The sequence below is a fragment of the Lycorma delicatula genome, chromosome 6 (assembly GCF_047948215.1).
Source record: "Lycorma delicatula isolate Av1 chromosome 6, ASM4794821v1, whole genome shotgun sequence".
Classification (NCBI taxonomy): domain Eukaryota; kingdom Metazoa; phylum Arthropoda; class Insecta; order Hemiptera; family Fulgoridae; genus Lycorma; species Lycorma delicatula.
Window position 1 is genome coordinate 55,133,073 of NC_134460.1, and position 22,528 is coordinate 55,155,600.

General features: G+C 29.3%; 1 protein-coding gene across 1 annotated transcript in view; it reads left to right on the forward strand.

The window, feature by feature from the left end:
• The window catches only part of LOC142326862 (ABC transporter G family member 23-like), a 55,201-nt gene that overhangs the window by 17,067 nt on the left and 15,606 nt on the right, over positions 1-22,528 (forward strand). Inside the window, exons 8-11 of the mRNA XM_075369595.1 lie at positions 229-457; positions 4,128-4,305; positions 12,776-12,891; positions 19,076-19,140. Of these exons, the coding sequence (XP_075225710.1) occupies positions 229-457; positions 4,128-4,305; positions 12,776-12,891; positions 19,076-19,140 (588 nt within the window). The remainder of the gene's footprint in view (positions 1-228; positions 458-4,127; positions 4,306-12,775; positions 12,892-19,075; positions 19,141-22,528) is intronic.

Sequence of the window (22,528 nt, forward strand, 5' to 3'; positions counted from 1 at the left end):
TATTATTTAGAAAACCAGTCGATAAATATTTGGTTAGTAAACCATCTGCACCTACTGTTTTTTTTTATGGTACATTATCATTAATATTTATTATTGCAAGAGAGGAAAGACATTAATAAAATTTTTATAATTTTTAAACAGAAATAATGACATTTAGTTTTTCCGAAGTAATTTAATTTTTATTTTATTAACATTTGTTTTAACTTGTATTTACTATTATTTTTTCAGAATCACACTATTTATGTTGCTGTTGCCTTCAGTAGTATTTATTCTCTTTATGTCAACAATGGGTGGAAATATAGATCATGTTCCATTAGCAACAGTAAGAGATGAATTGTCACATGGTATTGATGATTGTAATATAACTAATAAAATTGTTTCACCATACGGATGTGTTACAGACATCAGATTCAGCTGTAAATTTATATCATTTCTTAGAAACAAATCTTATGAAGTGGTAAATAATTCTTTTCACTTAGATTTCTGCTGTTGTTTTAATTGCATATGTACAATTATTATAATAAAATTATTACTGTTCCTTCAATATGAATAGTTCTATTTAATTTAGTTTCATTTAGAAATTTTTTGTCTATTATATCCTGTTATCTACTCATATATAGTCGCATAAACAATCAACAAATCATATGATGAATTGTTAGACTGATTTCTCTGTATATTCTAGGAATGTGATCCTATTTAATTTTCGCTCACACACACACACACACTCTCTCTCTCTCTCTCTCTCTCTCTCTCTCGCAATTGTCGTTTAATTTGGTAGATTAGTTTAACTGAAATAACCAAAACTGTAACAGTTGGCTCGTTGTTGTGTTATTTATTTTGTAAAATTTTAACTCTTTATTTACAGATCAAAGATTCTTAAAGTAAGTGCTACTGACTCCTTGTAGGCATTGCAAGACGCAACGATTGATTATGTAGTAAGGTGATATTGGCTGTAATTTGTTGTAAATGGAAGTTATTTTAGTATGAAAATTATACATTTGCGTTACATTTGATATAGTCTAGGAAGTTAAATGATGTTATTTTCATGTATTAGTTGTTCTTCTTATCAATAAATAAAGATTAGTATTTGAAAATATTGCTAAATTTTAATTGGCTATTTAGAAATCAATAAATAACAAATCCCTCACACTTAAAAAATACAGATAGTAAAAAACAAAAATGGAAATATAATTAACAAAAAAGACAAATTTGAATACTCTGGCTGCCTTAGGGAGATAATGCATTTAACGTAAATTATTTAATTATTTATATTTAAAAGAAGTGTTTAAATGTTCTGTTAAAATAATGTCATTATCTACTAACTTACTGCAGTGGCAGCAACATAACTTATTTTATTTTAATGAGTCAGAGAGCAAACATCTCTCTCAATAATTTTAGTTTAATTATGTTTTTAACTAATTAATCATAAAAAATCCTTTCTGAAAAAAGATGAAATCCTGTGAAAGTACTTACTAATGATAGTAAACCTTTGTGCATATCTAAGATAAGGTTATTCCTAATCTGAAAGGTAGCATCTGATGATTCATGTTTCTTTACAATTATTACAATAGAATATACAAGAATCTGTTTAAAGGTCATTGTATTGAGTTCACTTACTGTCAAGTTTTATTGTGGAAAAGGTTATCAATGAATCAAATGGGTTTTCTGCAAGATAAAAGCCACATAAAAGAAAGAAGCGTTACTCTAGAATGTGACATTATAAACTAGTGATGAGTGAAGAAATGTATACATGTCAGAAGATTTCTGCTTTTTTTGAGTTTCCTAAGTATAATACTTTGACGAGTTGCTTTTTCACAATTTTTTAATGTATATATCTGTAGCAAGTTTAGTTTCATGGTCTATCCAAGTAATTTTACAGGGTAAAATGTATCTGATTTACAGATGTCCAGGTTAAAGGTATCCAAAAGTAATGGTCTATATTTAGAAAACCAGTCATCATAATCTCTTAAACTTAGGCTCAACCAATATCAAATATCTCCAAGATTTGTTCTGTATACTCTCAAGGTCACACGCACAGGCAATTGTAGTCAGAATGCAATTGTAGTCACTCACAATGCAATTGTAGTCAGTCAAGATGTGGACCCCATAACGGAAGGTTCAGTGTGTGCTTTAGTTAGTGAAGTTTCAATCAGTTATGCTTGTTCAATGGCGTGTACAAACTGAATGGAATATCGATCCTCCTACATCCAAGTCTACAGTATTTAGCCAAAGCACGCACTGAACCTTCTGTTGTGGGGTCCACATCTCTACTGACCGCAACTGTAATGTGAGTTGGCTTGCCTGTGCATGCGTACACTGCTGATCTTGAAAGTACACAGAACAAAATTTGGAGATATCTGCTGTTGATTGAGCCTATGTTTAAGAGATTATGATGACAGGTTTTCTAAATATAGCCATTATTTTTGGATACCTTTAGCCCAGACAGCCTGTAATTAGTGTTAAAGTACATTAAGTTTTTTCTTCATTAACACTAAGATTGTTGATACTGAACTACAGTTTTTCCATATATATTGAATTATATAGTTATTTTATAACTGACATCCTTATGAATATAAAGAAAATTACTATCATTCATATAACTAAAATGAATCAAAAAACGACTTTCAAATTCTTCTTCTTCTTTATCAATAACTAGGTTTAGGCTTCACAAAACCTGTATCAGTATCCCATCTCCTTCATGATGTTCCAACATTTACCTTCCAAGAGTGTGATAGTTCAGTCCAACTTGTGGTAGTTGTTCATGCAGCATCCTATCTAAATGATCTCACCATCTTTGTGTATATTATTCTACTTTTTTATTTAAACTGCCAATTGATTTCTGATGTTCTTGTTCCTCTCACACTATCTCTTAAAGTACATCCATGATAAACAACAGATTTTATCATGAATTCATTATAAAATCATGAATTAAACGTGTTAATAGTGCAATAATAATTTTGATTGTACAGCTTAGAAATTAATCTTTAATTCTCAGCATAATATCTGTGATCTAAGAAATATCATCATTGATTCAATATTTTTATTGGTAGATTATAAATTTTTAATTAACTATGGTACCTGTTATGATATCTTATGAACTGTAATAGTATGAAATTTTTTATTTAATAATTTAATTATTATTAAATTTTACATACAAATTACAGTGATAAATATGATTGGATTCAAGATAAAAAACTTTAAATAAAAAAAATAAATTGTTACGCTAATGATATTAAATATTACAAGTTTATTGAATCAATAAAATAAATTATAAATAAAAGAAGATAAATTTTGAAAAGAAAAAGAAATCAAATTATGATCATTGATACCAAAAAAAGAAAAATTATAAAAATCCTTGTTTGAAATAAAAAAAAAAATAATAGATAATAACAAAATAAGAGATAGCTGTCTGATGATTGAGCGGTTAGTCCTGCTCCCAGGATTGTGGTAATATTGGCTTATTATATTTATATTTGTGGAATGAAGTTTTTGATAATAAAAGAAAATATAATTATCAGTATCAGGCTGGAGTTGTCCTGATAGCTGCTAGTCAAAATCCATAGGATTGATGGAGTTGTGCAAGTGGTTGAACCTTGGATAGCATTATCTTTGCTGCTTCCTGTCCCTGATGACCATGGCTGTGTTGAGTCGAGAGTGAGACTCGGAGAGTCTTGTGAGAGACTGTCTTGTTCCTGGAAACCGCCAGGGTTTATACACAATCAAGGCCATGACATCATATAGACTGTTCTCGAAACAAATAATTTAATAATATAGTTATAACATTAAACCTTCTTGAACAAACTTAAACATAGGTAACTGTAGTAACTATATTCCTCCTTATTTTTACAGTTAATATCTTTTATTAATTACAATTACAATGTAATAACAGGATGTTTATTCATTTATCTGTCTACTGAACCATTAATAAAATTATTATCAAAAGTTTCATTTGTGTACTAGTATTAGAAAATGGAAAAATAAAATCAATTAGTTTATGAAAGATATAATAATATTAAAATTAAAAAGTTAACAAAAATAATAATAAAAAATTAAATGAAAATTCGTTGGGGCTCTCTATGGAGTCAATGTCCTGTTTCAATATTTAATTTTTTTCCTTATTATTTCAGATTGAATATGAGACTGTTGAGGAAGGTGTAAATGCTGTAAAAAAAAATAAAGCATGGGCTCTTCTTCATTTTCCAAAAAACTATACTGAAGCCTTATTAGAAAGATTAGATAGAGGAAGCAGTGCTAAGAATGAAACAATTGATAGCAGTACAGTTGAGATTCACATGGATAATACTAGTAAGCTGTTTAAAATTTTATGTACATTTTTTGTCAACTGATAAATTAAGTAAGCAGAGCAGGTCACTCTCACCTTTCACTGCAAGTGATTTGTTTTTGGAAGTGTTTTAAAATGTATTCCCATTTTGTTTATATTAGAATGCTGGTTTTTCATTTAGTTCTTTGACAGATTTTCAAATTTGATTTTGAAAAGTTTTTATAATATTTTCATTAGCTGACAACTTTTGAGTCTCTGACAACTCTGAATCTAATTTTCCTCATAAACAACAAACTAGGACTTATTATGAATTTTTTTATGAAACACAGTTTGCTCCCACATATTACTCGTACATCCTTGATTGTGGATTGAAATCAAGCGTTAATCAGTATGTAGTCGAGGACTGGTATCTTTACTAATTGGGGTATGCCATGTGAGCTGGTGCTTCCTTGGGTGATGAAAGAAGTTGTTGCCAAATAGTAACTGATTGGCTGTGGCGAATGACAGCAGATGTTACCCATTGTCATTGGTATTGCTGAGCCCATAGTTTCCGAGCATGATTTTGTACAATTGACTCATTTTCCATTGGGTTCATTCCTACGTTTTATGGTCTGTCAGCAGCAGAAGTTGGTATTTAAGTATATAATAGAAATAATTTCTTAAGATTTGATAATATTTGTTGATTTTTATTTTATAATCCTAAAAAAATGAAATTATACTAAAAAACATTGTAAATTATATAACATGTAAAATCTATATAAAATTTACTTTACTAATAAACTACTGTTGCTTCATAAAAATTTCATTTATTGTGAGTAAAATTATTAAAATAAAAAAATTTAAAGAAAACACGCATTTCTATAAATACTGAAAATTGAAAAAATTAATATTTAAACATTATACTAAAAAGTAAAAAATAATATTTTCAAAATTAAAGGACTACTGAAAAATTAAGTTTAGCATACAAAATAATTCAATTCAATTTGAAGAAAAAAATGATCCAAACAATGGATTAACCCAGTAAATATAAATAGAAGATAATTTTATTTTCAACAAAATAATACGTATAAAGTTGTCTAATTTCACAAGATCACAATGAAAAGCATGGGGCGTGCTTTCATATTCAATATCTACATAAATTCTTTAATATGACAAAGGTTTTGATATTAAATGGAAATGATAGCTTCAATATACAATATCTAATAAATCTCTTTGAGTGAAGATGCAAAATAAAACTGAGGTCACACCCCATGCTTTTCTTTGTGGTTTTGCGAAAATAGACAACTTTATACATATTTTGTTGAAAACAAAATTATCTTCAACTTATGTTTACTGGGTAATCCATTGTTTGGATCATTTTTTTGTCGAATTGAATTGAATTATTTTGTATACTAAACTTAATTTCTCAGTAGTCCTTTACTTTTGAAAATATTATTTTTTACTTTTTAGTATAATGTTTAAATACTTATTTTTTTGATTTTCAGTTTTTGATAGAAAAGCATGTTTAAATTTTTTTTTCTTTTGCTGCATAAACACAAGAAAAATCTTTGTTTTGTTATCAGTTTAATTATTTTTTTGCTGTATAAATTGCTATTAAAATTAATCTTTAAATTTAATTCAGTCCGAAAATCATTAAAAGATAAAAATTGAAATCTGCAAGATTATTTTATCAATTTTTGTGATAAGACAGAATTGAAATAAATAGAATTTATTAATTGGCCAGTATAAATTAAAATGTAAATCTCAGAATTAAAAATACTGTGTAGGATATTTTAAATTACAATACTTAAGCCAACAAATAGAAATAAGTATTATAATGATTAAAAAAAAAATATTGTTAATAATATAAACATTACTCATATACTGTAATATGCATTTTGTATAATCTTCTTTCTCATTAAAAAGGATGGTACATGGTTTTGTTTGTTGTATGTACTCACATTTTTATTTTAGCTGCTATTGGTGCAGAGCAGACCAATGGTGGTGTGCCGGGCGGCTGTGTGCAGCGCATGAATGATTCATTTGTTTGAACGATTAATACTTCTTGATACGGACGATTTATCTAAAATTATATTAGTGTTTTGGGGATAAAAAAGAAAAACATTGGGGTTAGAGCTGTGTTAAAAAATCACAATTCAAGAAACAGCTAAAATATTCAGAATTTTGAAGTTTTTCGTTGTAAAAGTTCTTGTTGTTAGTACGCAAAATTGATGAAGGTTTTTTAGTTACAATTGGCAAAAATGTTTAACAAAATTATGTGTAATGAAATGTAAACCATGTAACATTATTGTGGTGGGCCATAGGCCCACTTTTTTCGTATTACAATAATATAAGGAACAAAATGCATCATAATATTTTCTGTCTATACAGTAAATAAAAAATAATTTAGAGGATTATTATAATTGTTATTATAATTAAATTCTAACTTACTTAATGCAATAAATAATCCATTTTTAACGATTGTAATTTAAAATGATAATAAAGGATAGGGAATAAAACTGTAAATCAGTTTACTATTTCAAACCAACTCCAACTCCACTTATAAAATCGTAATTGTTACCCAGAAGGTAATCCTCAATTAAAATTATAAATTTGTTTCAAGTTTTATTTGCTGTAATTGTTATTCTTGAAATTTTTGCTGAAATTCATCAGCAAAGTGTAAGTCATAAAAAAAGTTTCCATGAACTGGAAAAAATAATCCCTATGTGAAATTAAAAAAAAGATTTTACTTCAGTTTTCATTACTTTAAATGTTTTGTGAAAATGTATCCTTGTTTTTTATAAATAAAATAAAAGTTTTACCTAAACTTTTTTATCTATTACTTCTTTTTTGGAAGGTGCTAAAGTGCATCTGAGTAAGTAAATGCTACAAATTAATTTTTATTAAAAGGAAGCAGTCTACTGACAAAAATTCAAATTAAGAAATAATGGATATTGCTATGATTTTAAACATTTAAGTTATGTCCAATTAAATTAGATTCATTCAGATTTCACTAAAACAGGTTTTGTCATTCAGTAAAATAGACATTTAAGCAAAACTTCTTTTGCTGTAGTTGTGTATGGAACACAAAGATAACTTGGAGATACAGCACATATATCAGTTATTTACTGATATAATTTTAAAACACTCGTTATAAAAAATTACACCAATCATCCATACACCTACAAAAATCATGATATAATAAAATTTTCTGTTTATTAGGTGATACTTCAAGAACAGCTAACCTGATTTTTATAAATGAAATACTAACATAAAATTTAGCTTTTTTTTCTAAATATCATTTGTAGGAATTATCTTTTTCAGAATATGATTTACTCAAAATATTATTGCAAAAATGATTTCAATATTATTTTGAATTTTTTTTTATTTCTACATTGTTTAGGCATTTTTCTACAAGGACTGATTTTTTTTTCAGTCTCTGATGGGCTATAAAAAAATACATATTGACATAACTAAATGATTTTATTACTAAAAGTTGAGTATTATCTAACTTATTTTTTAAGATAATCGCCAAAATGATTGAGGCATTTGTCATATTGTGACACCAGCTTTCTGATGCCCCCTTCAAAGAGATTTGCCACCAGTGAGGTAAGGTAAGTCTTGATAGCCTCCTGAAGTTCTTTGTTGGTGATGAAGTGTTGTACGCCCAACCATACCGTCAATTCTCAAAAGAGGTGAAAATTGGTAGGTGCTAGGTCTGGACTATATTTAAAACTTCTTCCTCTTTATTATTGTAATGCATGAGAAACATTAAGGCTGATGCCATTCAGCGTGTTTTGCGATCATCACTCAACATTTTTGGAACCCAATGTGAACACAGTTTCTGGTATCCTAGGTCTTTAGTTACAATTGTGTACAGACAATACTTTGAAATTTCTGGGATTTCAGTAGAAAGTTCGCTTATCCTAAACCTCTGTTTGTCACAGACAAAATCATCAACACGCTCAACCAAGCATACAGTAGCAACAGACTTACATCCTTTCCCACCTTCGTTATGGATGTCCATTTGTCCTTTTTTAAATTTCCTACACCATTTCTGTACACTACCATCGGTTATAAAGTTTTCACCATACACTATGCTCATTCTGCGATGGATTTTAGCAGCGCTACATCCTTCTGCTTGCACAAAACGTATCACACTTTGTAACTCACACTTGGCAGGAGCATCGATTGTAGCGGCCATGTTCAATTGCTCGTAGACTAATGCAATGGAGTGGCAACAGCAGAGGTATGGTGGAGGGAGGCATAGTCGCATGACACCAGACCTGGCTCCCACCCACCGAGTTGGTCTAGTGGTGAACACGACTTTGCAAATCAGCTGATTTCAAAGTCGAGAGTTCCGGCATTCAAATCCTAGTAATGACAGTTACTTTTATACAGATTTGAATACTAGATCGCGGATACTGGTGTTCTTTGGTGGTTGGGCTTCAATTAACCACACATCTCAGAAATGGTCGAACTGAGATTGTACAAGACTACACTTCACTTATACTAATACATTTCATCCTCATTCATCCTCTGAAGTAATACCTGACGGTGATACCTAAAGGCTAAACAGGAAAATAAAGACCTGGCTCCCGCCTACCTCTTGTTTACATAGATGCATGTTTGGAGGTTGAAAAAAAAAAGCAGCCCTCGTATTACTTTAGCTTCTAAGTATCGGGTAGGGTCTTTTGAAATAATGTTAAATTATGGCGTTCAATGTGAATATTGAATTATATCTTGAATTATAATTTGGTATTATATTTAATACTATCTCCTGTTTGTTTTAATGGGTATCTTTATTCTTTTTTAAGGGTAAAGTTTTTATTTATATAACAGTTTAATGCAAACAAACTTGGGGTTTGCAGTTTTTAAACAAACTTGGGGACCTACAAGAAAATATAGTGATACTAAAACCTATTTATTTACACGTGTTTTTTTTTATATCTAAAATGTGACATAATGAGATCATTATAAACTGTTTAATTTTCCATCTCAGCCTTGCAAGTTTTCTTAAGTAGGGGAGGATGTTGTACAAAGACCATGGTGTACTTTGAGCCATTTTGAGTTTCTGGATTGTGCTGCTACCTAGTGGGATCTTGAGCAACCCTCTCGTTTGTTATGATGTATGCAGTTGGCAAACTGCGGGAAACTAGTGTCTGTTGTGTTTTGTGTGAGTAGCAGTAAAAAGTTGTTTTTGAGTGTTGAAAGTAAATTTTTAAGGTTGGAATTGTCTGAAATTCTCGCCTTAATGTGCACGCAAGGATTTTTAGTTGTAGAATCTGTATACAGTCTGCTTTTCGGTAAGTAAAATAGTTAGTTTGTTTTGTTCGTTGGTTAAGTAGTTTTATCAAGGTAGCCATGTTTGTTAGGAATGGGACCTTTGTTTACCTTGGAGACAGCTACGGTCATGTACCTTGGGCCGGTAGCTTGTGGTAGAAGATGTTATAACATAATATTTTATTTTTGTTTTAGGTATTCAGATTGCATTCAGACATGCTGAGAAGCAAAGTAGGAATGAAGTGGAAGCCGGAAGATGGAGAAAATTAAAAAAAAGCACTTAAGTCTATTAGTACAGATAATTCAGGGAAGAAAATGACAAACCGAGAAGCAGTAAAGGTATATAACATTAGTAGGTCCACGCTAACCAGACATACAAAATATAGGAAATGTTGAGTATCAGTATTCAGTCAAGTATGCAGTTAAACAAGTGTTTTCTGCTGAAGAGGAGGCAAGCCTTGCCACCTATATTGAGAATGTTGCTAAAATGCAATGTGGTTTAACCAAAAAGGGTGTACAAATTTTAGCTTTTAAATTTGCAAAAGCTAATTATAAAAAAGAACCGGACACGTGGAAGAAAGAAGAGATTGCAGGTGAGGAGTTAATGAGAGGCTTTCTGAAAAGGCATGCTGCACAAAAACTATCTATCCGGAAGCCACCGGAAGCCAGAAGCCACAAGTTTAAGTCAATTGACAAGCTTCAACAAGAGTAATGTTGAACTATTTTTTGAAAACATTAAGTAAGTACACAGGAGATATGCTCCAATCCCACCTGACAAAATTTGGAATCTGGATGAAACAGGTTTAATCATTGTTCAAGGACAGTTCAAGATAGTAACTCCTAAAGGGATAAAACAGGTAAGCAGTGTTACATCAGTGGAAAGGGGATCCTTGATTACAATGATTCCTGCAGTGAATGTGATTGGCAATTCATTGCCTCCCATGCTTATCTTTCCACGAGTTCATTTTAAGGAGAGAATGCTGTTCAGTGGCCCTGTGGGATACATTGGAAGTGCAAACCCAACAGGATGGTCCAGTGAAAAATCATTCATCAAGTTTCTGGACTATTTTTTAGGCTCGGTAAAATGTTAGGCTCGGTAAAAGAAGATAGACTGTTATTAATACTTGACAGTCATGAAACCCACCTTTCTCCTGAGGCCCTTGATAAGGCGTCTAGTGCAGGTATTGTGATGGTAATTTTCCCTCCCATACCTCGCATAAATTACAGCCTTTAGACATTTTTGTGAGCCATTGATGGCATATTATAACTAAGCTATCGAAGTGTGGCTTCTAAATTACAAAGGGAAGACTTTAGACATCTACTGCATTGCAGAGGTGTTAGGAATAGCATATCCTTGAGCATTTACTTCAAACAATGTTTTGTCTGGCTTCCATAAAACAGACATATTCCTCCTCAATGAATCAGTTTTTACTGAAGACAACTTCTTGTGCTCTTATGTAACTGATAGGCCCTTAGATACTTCAGACCATGTGTCTTTTACTTTTTCAGCTCTTTGTTCTTCTAATTATTCAGCCCCTTGCTCTTCTACTTCTGAGGGTACTGGGTGTTATACTTCTTTAGTTTCTAGCTCTTCTTCTTAAGATCCTGAGCAATCTGTATCTTTGAACACTGGATCAGCAGCTTCTTTGGTTCCTTGTTTTGTTTCAACTTCAATTACAACAGTTACTAACTCAGAAACTGGATTTTCAGGTGGTATTTGTAAAACACCCAACAATAATCATGAAGCAAATGCATGTTACAAAGTTACAAATAATTTAGGACAGTTATTTCAAAAAATTAATGAGAAAAAACTTAATGAACAAAGCCTTAAAAAAGCCTAGAAAAAGATGAAATTAGTTGAGGATTTCAGTTCCTCATCTGATACAGAACTATCTTCATTAGGTGAACTATCTCTTGTGTCAACCAATAACATAGATACTTGTGATGAAGAGTGTTTGCATTGTTGCTCTTCAGAAGCAAGTGATCAGAATGGGGAAAAATGGTGTAAGTGCACTTTCTTGTCAATGGACCCATTATCTTTGTGCAGGTGTAAAAGGACATGAGTGGAGATGTTATATATATATGATTTCTGCAAATGAAGATTGTAACATAACTATTTAGTTTATTTTTACCGAAGTATTGGTCTTTGTTTATCAATCATTTGTAGTTTAAGCTTACTTTAAAATGATTCAAGATGTTTGTGTTTTTTAATTTTTTTCCATATTTAGTTTTTAAAGTGTATTGCTATAATAAAATACTAAAAATATGACTAATCTTCTTTTTTTCTTGTTAAAAAACCTATTTATCAATTTGGCCCAAGGTACAAGAGTTTACCTTGGTCCAAAGGATAATGTACCATGGTCCATTATGCTTCAAATTTTAAAATAATTTTAAAAAATTTTGTAGTTAGGTATTTGTAAAAAGTACATTCCATGATGTAAAAAAGAGTTGAAAAACCACTAGAAGCATCTAAAATGCACATTTTGCTAATGCAAAATGTGCAGAGCGTAAAAAATGTGGAGCGTGCAAAATGTGGAGCGTAAAAAATAAATATGATGAAGTGGTCCAAGGTACAACAGTCTCCTCTATATAAATGATACTTAAGATTGAGCTGTGTTGGATATGTAGTTCCACTTTAAGAATATCTGAAATATATTCCGATTTCATCTTTAAGCCTATAATTTAACTGTAAACATTGTTTATTTTTACTGTTAAAATTCAAATCTATTAAGGGCAGTATCTGTAATAACTATCTTTCTTAATTTCACATTCATGTATGTTCAAAAATGCTGAATTGTTCTTTCTCCATTGTCTAAACCTTAAATTATCTTTTTTTTGAAACTGACCAAAGCTGTCTTAGTGAATTTCTCTTTTCTAAAACTGTGCTGCTTACTTCCTAAAGTATTATGTTTATTTAAGTTATATAATTGCCATTAAATTTACCCTTCTTATGAATAGTTTTAATTTTTATCATTTTTAATTTACTGTAAATTCAGCCTCACTAAAGGAAACATTTGTCAATTAAGAATGACAATGTATAATTCTGTTTATGTTTCACTTACCTAAAGTAAAGAAGTAAATTAGTTTATGGCAGAACCTTGTGTATATAACTTTTTTCTAGATATGTTCATCATTTTAGTTTTTTTTTATAGTTTTACTCTATGCACTGGTATAACTTGTCTTGTGATTATTAAAAAACTTCACATTAGTAATAATTATCCCTTTTTTCAGTTTACTTTGTAACTTTGGGATTAAGAAGAAATTTAGTTGTTGGATTTGTAAATTGTATGCAACAAGTTTTAAGAAATTGTGGTATAAATGAAAAAGTTATTAAGTTGCCAATGAGAGTGAGTGTTATTATTGTTATTATTATTATTATTATTATTATTATTATTATTATTTATTAGTAAATATATTGTTAAAAAAGTATTCTAGTCATAAAAAGAAAATATGTGATTTTTTATCTGAAAAATTAAATTCTTGTTTGTATTAAATCATCTGAAAATAGGCATGTTTATTATTTAGTAGTAGTATGTATGAAGAAACAGTGTAGATAATACATATATTTGAAAACAGTCATATGGTGGGGTCCTATGAACTGGGGAAACAACTAAACCATCTTAACACTGATCTACTTTGCTAGTAGGACTTTTAACTTTTAAAAACCTGTTTACCTAAAATATATTTTTCTGTTGATTTGTAAAGGAACTTTAACAACCATACTTTTTGTATCCTTCAGTGAGAATTGTTAGCAAACAGTAAACAATAAACTTTTAAATCTAATATGTTCTACTGTACAATCAACCCATAATATTAATGCAATAAATTTTAACTACAATCAAAAAATTCTATTTCATTCATGAATATAATAATGAAAGGATTTTAATATTGAATTAAAATTGTCAGTAAAGATTTAATTGTTTGATTAGTAGTTAGAATCTGATATGTACAAACATGAGGAAATTCCACATGTTCCTTTTGTTTAATATTCTGATATAACACAACACGCAGATGTACTGCATTTACATTTCAGGATTATAAAAAATAATAAAATTTTTATTTGTTCATTTCATAATTCTGATAACCTCTGTAGATATATCTGTAAAAACAGGTTCTCTCAAAATGAATCGCCTGTTGTTAAATGTTATTTCTTTCTTTGCAGTAATGTACTAACAAAATGTAATAAACAGATTCACATCATGTATTGCAACTTAACTACTTAGCATCTACACAATTTAACAAAGAAAATGTTATTTACTTGTAATTCATTTTTGCAATTTTAACTAGCTGAGTTACTCAAGTATCATGCATTTCTATTTCCTGATTGGAATCCTCAGCTGTAGTTCAAAATGTGCTTTTCTACAATAATGTTTAGATTTGTATTTGCTTTAATTTTTATTCTATAGAAATTTTAAGGCCAAAGGAGGATAAATATTGGTGTGAAATTTTAAAGAACCATTAATCCAGCCATGTAACTTAAAATTTTGGAACCCTAAATCCTACCGTACTAAAATGCATTTGTATGGTGGGCCTGTGTGTGTCCCCCTTAGCTTACCACTGGAATGTACCAATCACTAGCAGAAAATCCCGATTTATTAGTTTCAATTTCTAGAGTTAAATTTGTAATTTAACTTTCATTATTAAAAAAAAAAAAATATTTTTACGCAAGAGGTAATCAATTTTGGTCACCTAATAATCTGCCTGCCAGGGTAACCCACCCGGAAGGCCTATCTGTGGAGGCATGCCTATGCAGCTAGTATAATTATAAAAGAAATCAAGTTATATCTGGGGCAGAAAATTAAAATGTTCAGATTTTTCTAGATTTGTGTTTTAAAATAAATATTATATTATATTATAAATAAAGTTTGTGGGCAGAATCGAAAAGAATACAGAAAAAAATTGTTTGAATTAAAGGTTCCTTTTGGTGAAAAGGAAAAATTCAGCAGAGGAGAATGAACAAAAGAATGAAGAGCTAAACAGTCAAAAGAATACATGAAATTATATCTACATGTTTTTTGAAGGTCTATCAGTGAAGAAAAATAGAATAAAATAAAGTCTATAACAAATAAATGAATATTATATAAAATGAACTAGAAAGACCTAATAATTGACTTATTTTCATATAATTGTTATTAGTAATATTATTTACAATTAAAAAATAATTTCCTTTTAAATATCTTTACTTTTACATTTTCTGTGCTCATAGACAATAACATATGTATTAATATTTAATTCATTTTAGCACTTACAAAATAAAATAAGTTTACAATGTTTATGCTTAGTTGAGTTACTATATATAAATTTATACAAAACAGTAGTAGACATGCAGACTAAAAAATCTTGTTATAAGTAGCCATTCAGGTAGTTTCCATATGTACATTTGGTAACCTGATTCTATAATTTAGGTGAACATGCTTTATGGGACTGCATAATGCACCTTGAACAAGACTGTGTTTTTAAATGATATCTTAGCTTTTATTGTACTATTATTTTTGAATTCATCATTTAACATAAATAAAAAAAAACCATATTTCACATAAAACTCATTGTTTTTTTAAACCTCTGGGACCACCATTATCTATTACTTCAGAGGATGAGATGAATGACAGTTTTTGTAGTGTGTGAAAATGCCATGTGCTTAACCGGGATTTGAACCTGGGATTTCCAGATGAAAGGCTGAGACGCTACCACTCGCACCATGGAGGCCGGCAGTGCCTCATTGTTAAAATATTAAGTACACATGAACAACAAAGCAAAGCTGGAATTTTTTGTTTTAAAATATATATATAATATTGATTGGAAAATAAAATAAAAATTTAACAACAATAATAGTTTATACATAGCATATAGTAGTGATTCCCAAACTCTGTTCCATGGCACCCCAGGAAGCTACAGCCTCATGGGGTGCCACAAAATATTGTAAAAGCTTCTTAATTAATTGAACCGAGACATTTTATAACTATTAATTTAATGTTAATAAAATAAAAAAAAAAGATGTTAAATACTGACAATACATGAGATTTATTTATTTTTATCAATTATGAATAGTTTTACTATACTTTTACTTAGGGTAGAGCGCCATGAAAAAATTTTAATCGAAAAAGGACATCGCGACTCAGAAAGGACACCACGACTTGGAAAAGTTTGGAAACCACTGACGTGTATATAAGTATATAAATAACAATCTAGCAGTATAGGAAAAAGATATTAATAATGACTGAATAAATTCTCAGGAAGTTTATTGTGTGTTTGCAATTGTGGATTGATCCAACCAATAATAATATTATTATTATATTATATAGTATTGGTGACAGATCTCTCAATAATCATTCAAAATTACATCAAGATGAAAAAATTACAAAAAAGTACCAAAATTTCATTATATGGAAATTATTAAAGTATACATTTTGTTGGAAAACTTTCCCAATACAAATATATTGAAAGATGCACTAAAATAAGAAAAATAATCTCACTTTCATGTTACATCAAGAATAAATGTTTTTAATAAACTCTTTGATTAAATTCAAATAACATTTTATATTGATAGCAATAATCTATGTTTTCTGTTTACAGTAGTGAATGCACTTTTATGTGAACATTTATTTATTACATCTCTCGGCTACATTTAATTATAATAATGCACATTGAATGAATTTGTTAACAAAATTACTGTACATTTTATACCACAAATAGTAAATGCATCAGGCTCCCTTAACTGTATTACATTCCATTTTATAATCATTTATTGATAATTTTCTGTGTAATACAATGAAGGTCACCTCAAGCTTTTATTATTCGTGATATAAAATGTAAATAAATTTTGTTAATAAATTAATTCAATATGCATTATAATAAATAAAATATAACTGAGAAATGTTATAAATAAATGTTTCCATAAAAGTACGTTTACTGTTGAGAATAGAAAGTAGATTTATAGATCATCATTATCAATGTAAAATGTTATTTGAATCTAAACAAAAGTTTATTATAAACATTTATTCTTGATTTAATATGAAAGTGATATAATTTTTCCTTTTTTAGTGCATCTCTATATATATTTGTGTTGGAAATTTTTTCCAAGCAATTTATACTTTAATTCAATAATTTCAAAATAGTGAAATTTTAGTACTTTTTTGTAATTTTTTCATTAGTTAAGTAAAAGCATATTTAAATTTAAAAAAAAATTTTTATTTTTATTTTATACATTTTAGTCTCAATTAGACTACAAAAAATGTAGACAGTATATTATAATAAACTTTTCAGACAATTTCAGGGAAATATGTTAATTTATCCCTTTTAAATATATCATATAAATAAATGAAAGGCTATTATTTCTTTCAAAGCAGAAAGCACTGCTAATTGGCACTCTGCATCGAAATCTTTCATACACATGCATGGTTGTTTAAATTTCTGTTATTTGCAAACAATAAATTTTCTATGAAAATATACTTTTTTATGGAATTTTTGTTGTAACAATGCATTGCCATTGATATCAGTATGTATGTAAAATTTAAACCTTTTTTCTTATCTAGAAGTAAGTTAAATATTGCTGACAAAATTCTGACCATCCCACCATGCAACATATTACACAGAGCAGTTTAAATAAAAGTGTATAATGAACAAGTCTTACATGTTCATTGCAGGGTCATTTCATATGGCTGGATTTATGGTATTTTCCTTATGAAAACATTGTTCAAATTCTGTTTAATAATATTATCTCAGGAAGTACTTTTAAACATTTTTTTTTTTTTTAATTCATTCATAGTTTTTAAAAGATTATCAGGTAGATAAAAAAAAATAAACAAATTCAATATACTTGTGTAAAATACTGTTGATTACATTTAATTTGGTTGAAAGTGTAAGAATATTTATTTTACAAATAAATTGTGAAAGTTTTTGACAAAAAAATTGTGCCTAAAAGAATGCTGAAGGGAAAAACCTTGATTAGTTTGAAAGACAACAAATATTTTGTTGAACATTTTAAATTAATCAAAACTTATTCTATTTTTGTAGTAATATATGTAATATCTTTATTGTATAATAGAAATTATAGTTCAGCAGTGGTGTTTGGGTAGGTTGAAAGCCACAAGATTTCTTGTGGCTGTGGGTACAGAATTTCAAATAGATATTCTATCTAACAAGTTAATTGGAAAAAGTATATGTATTTGATTCTAAAAAATTGTTTATCAATATTTCATATCTAATAGAAAGTACTACGTTTCCAACATTAAAAAAAACATATAGATTCAAAAATTATATTTTTTTAACCAAGGGTGAACTATCTGCTCTCTTTTTTCATCTTTGTTAATACTGGTATTTCTGATTGGGCAATGGAGGTCATGACTTAATTTACAAACTACTTGTTGTAATTGTACTTTCCTGCCTAGTCAAGGATCTGTACTCTCTGATTCTCATTTGCTTTGTTTCTTTTTAGAAATATCTGTTACTAGCCACTTGGTTTTCAGGCGTAGTATGCAGTCCCAGCTAGCCCAAAAGCAGTCCCCTCCCTGTTTGACAATAACAAGAGGGCACCTACTCTTTATCAAGTTCTTCACTCCCAAGAGCTGACTATTGGGAAGAAAGGATCAATGGTAAAAAAGGAGTGGTTATTGCGAAGGAATGATCTACCAATTGAAGTAATTTATGGCACGTCCTGGACCCTTGTAAATCCTTAAATTAGGTTAGATTTTATGAGGAATAGGATGTTGGGTTTTATCGTGTTGGCATCTTAACTGCATGTTAAGCTTTTTGTGCGAATTTCAGAGAGGAAGCAGGAGTCCTTGGATAGTTTCTCAGGACAAAAAGAAAGATGATTACAATTTGAGGTTAAAGCTCACTAAAAAGAGGCTGCTGTACTGATTGGTTGGTAGAAATTAAGTCAGGATAATATTCAGGTAGAAGAGAGGAACAGCTGACCTGTTTCTTATAGCACACACCTAAGGAAAAGAAATAAAGTATAAGGAAAGGGGAGAATGAGAAAAGTGATAGTCAACCAATAAACGGACTGCCTCTGAATTGGGTAGTTTAGTCTTGTCCATCCTAACTGTGATCTCTATTTGGGTTTACAAATTTTGTTTTACATTATGGAATATTTTGGTTAACTATGTCCAGATACAATGTTAATTTAGTTATAAAATACCTAAATTTTAATTTTTAATAGTATTTATTACTTGTAATATTTCTGAAACACATTGTTCTTTATACATGTAAATAAAATGAATTTTCAGAACAATTTTTCTTTGACTGATAAATTAATTCACCACAGAAGCTTATAAGGAAACTTGTACATGAGAATATGAATACGGAAATGAGTTGTGTATAAAAAATGCCATGTTTGATTGAGATTCGAACCTGGGACCTCTGGGTGAAAGGCTGAGATGCTACCATTCCGCCACGCATTTATTTTACTGATGAAAATAGTTTTGCTATTTTTGTAAACACGTTTTAAATAACTAATAACAGTGATCTAATCTGGTAACTAATAACAGTGGAGAAATTAATTGAATTATAACTAATTTTTTGTTTTTGTAGGTCAATCCTCCAGTATATGACAGTTATGATATACGATATGCTCCATTAAGTGGTTACATTATTTCGTAAGTTTTTTAACTCTAAATTTTATTAATTGTATTTATAATTATTATGAAATCAAAGGAGTTATTCACTATTCATTAATAAATATTTTCATTACCGAATTTTCTATGCTTCGAAAGTAAGTCTTTCTTTAAGTATCTCAAGAGAGCATTTGTTATATCCATATTTAAGGGTCATTGCCAGTATTATAAAATATTCCAATTAGTAATCATTCTTTCCCACCACTCACTCCTTTTAAATTATCCTTGATTCTTTCTTCCTTATTATTTGTCATTTTTTTAAAATTTCAACTTTATTCATGCAAGCTTCTTTTGTTTTTTCTATCAAATACAAACGATTGCTTCTGCATTCATTTATATCCTTTTCAGTTGTCAGCATGAATTCTCACAAGATCAACTTGATATTTATAGAATATTTTATTATCATTGTTAGACATTATTTCACTGTAAGAATTTTAGGATAAGAAAATGCAATAAATCCAATGACTAGTAGCCATTGCCACTAACAGGTTCTGCGTCTTCACACTTAAGTATAGAGAAATGTCCAGAAAAAACATCTGCCAGAGGCTTCTGAATTACTTTGAGGAAGAAGGAGTGGTGGAAAAGTGTGTAGGGGCACTGAACAAGTCCAAGAAATACTCGGGTGCTAGAAAAGTTCTGGCAACTATGTTTTGGAATTCAAAAAGTGTGCTACTGATTGTTTCCTGTATGAATGAATGGTGGTAAATTAAGCACACTACTAGTTGTTGGGTGACATCAGGGATGCTTATCATAACAAATTATACCAGCAAGTGATTCACAATGTCCTCCTTTTCCGCGACAACACATGGCCACATACAGCAGCTCAGACTTGTGATAAATTCATTGGACATCTCTTGAACACCTAATTTGCAGTCTAGACTTGCCACCATGTGATCTCCACATGTTTGTTTTGCTAAAAAAAGTTTTAGGAGGGGAAAAATTCAAAGACAAGCATTGCCATAGTCGAGCATTATGTGGGCAATTTATTTTTGGGGCAGTCATTTTTTTTTTTTATGAAAGGGATTTGGAAACCACCTACCTGGTGGAGAAAATGCATTTCTGTTCAAGGAAACTATGTAGAGAAATACCTTATTTTTCTACATATCAATATCAATTTATTTATAAAATAAATTGATATTAATTATATTTCATTATATTTATAAAATAAAATGATATTGATAAAATTTAATTGTAATTTTATCTAATATCAATAAAACTATGCAAACAAATTCTGATTTATATGAATGACCCTTGTAGATAAGTTCACACTTATTAAATATGTTGGTATTAGTTGTCTTGGCTTTTAACTTCTATGAGTCAAAAACGTTTTTTAAAGCTCTACATTAAAGAATATTTTCCATTGTCAATTATGAGGTTAAGTTGTCAGTTATTGATAACTTAATGTGTCAGATTTTTATCATATTCTTCTAAATTTTGCTTATTGGTAAGTAAGTGAAATTCGATCATGATTGTTTATTTACTTATTGTATAAATCTTTACTTTTTTTTTATTTTTATAAAAATAAGATTAATTCTATTCTTGTGATGGTATGCAGCAAACGTTTACTCTAATAAATGAGGTAACATGATGGTTAATTCAAAAAACCATCAGACTGCATACAAAATACTCAAAAAGTTGCTTTATAATTTACTTTCAAAGCAGTTAAAATCTTTTGTCCAATTAATAAATATTTATTTTTAAGGATACTGCTCTACCTAGCATATGTTTATACGTCTTCTGCCATGGTTTATGAAAAAAACAATGGGCTTAATGAAAGATCCTCTGCATCAGGTTTGTGATAGATAATGTTGCAAATTTGCAAAAAGTGTTACGTAATTTCTGTTGTATTTTTGCACCAAGGTTTGGCATGATCACTGCCTTTAAATGAAAAAATTCCTAGTAATCTTAAAATCACTTTATTTTATTAAAGATGTTATATAAGAAATGCTTTTTTTGAGACCTGAACTCTTCCTTGAGTACTCTGCAGATTCCAAATGCATGTTATTTATGTAAATTTATATCCACTGTAGCAATCTACATTGTAGTCATCTGTTCAGTTGGAATATATTTTTTTAATGGCTTTTTTTACTGATAATGTGACATTGAATAGTATAAGTTTCAAACTAAACTACTTTATCTAGATTGACAGAAGGTAATGAAAGTTCTTCATACTTAAAAACCTGATTTTTTTTAATCAGTTTGAAATGGTAGGAATACATTCAGTAATTTATTATAACACTCAGTAATAAACATACAAATATGTAGGCATTGATTCGTGTGTTTCAGATCACCTCTTTGGTCCACTCAAAGAAATATTAAGAGACCATTGATATGCCTCCTACCAAGATCTAAAGTCAGTAGGGCATTCATTGCTTATTGCTCAATCAAAACCATTTTTTTATCGGGGTTTAAAAAACTATAGAATGATGGTAGAAGTGCATTGAAGAGCTAAGGAACCATTGAAAAATTATAATTTTTTTTTGACTGAAATAAAATTTACAGCTGCAATGCAGATAATTGTTGATTCAATATTACAGCAGTACTCTTTTAATATAATACTTCTCTAATCATTTTGTGTAGATTATTGGTGCTAAAAATATGTTTTCAGATAAGATATATAATTTTAAACCTTGTGAATTTTTTTAAAAAGTAGTTGTGATTATTATACCAGTTTAGTAGTTTTCATATTTGGCTTATACTTGTTTATTGTTGTAATTGAGGTTTTACCACCTATTCACCTATACTAAGTATAAGATTGTTTAATTTTTATATAATTTATTCTGTTTATCTCATAATAGTTGAAATTTGTTAGAGAAATTTATTGAGCAAGATTCTCAGTGATCTTGCTCAACAGTTTGTATGATGTGCAAGTAGGTTAGTATTGTCGAATAATTTGCCACCTTGGTTTAATACCTTGGTTGGGTTTAAATTATTCTTAGTATTATTTTATTTGCTGGTTCATTGAAATAAATAAAAGTGTTTGTTTTGATTATATCCCAAATTATTTTTATTATAGTACTAGCAGACATGGCAATGCTTCACTATTGCTAGGTTTGAGTATATATAAATATACTCAATATATATATATATATATATATATGTATTAAATGAATACAATTGAAAGCTTGGTAAAACATTAAAAAGATTAACATTATGGAACTTCATAAAATTTAACCTTTCACTTTATCTCTTTTTCCCTATTTCCCTTCTTCCCTTTCAACTTTTTTCTCTTTTTACCTTTTCCCTTTTCCCTTCTTCTCTTTATCCCTATTTCCCTGTTCTTTTTTCTTTTCCCCATTTCCCCTCTTTCCTTTTAAATCGGACCAGTAGTGTAAATCAGTCTAGTAGTTTTTTAGTCTATAGTGAACAC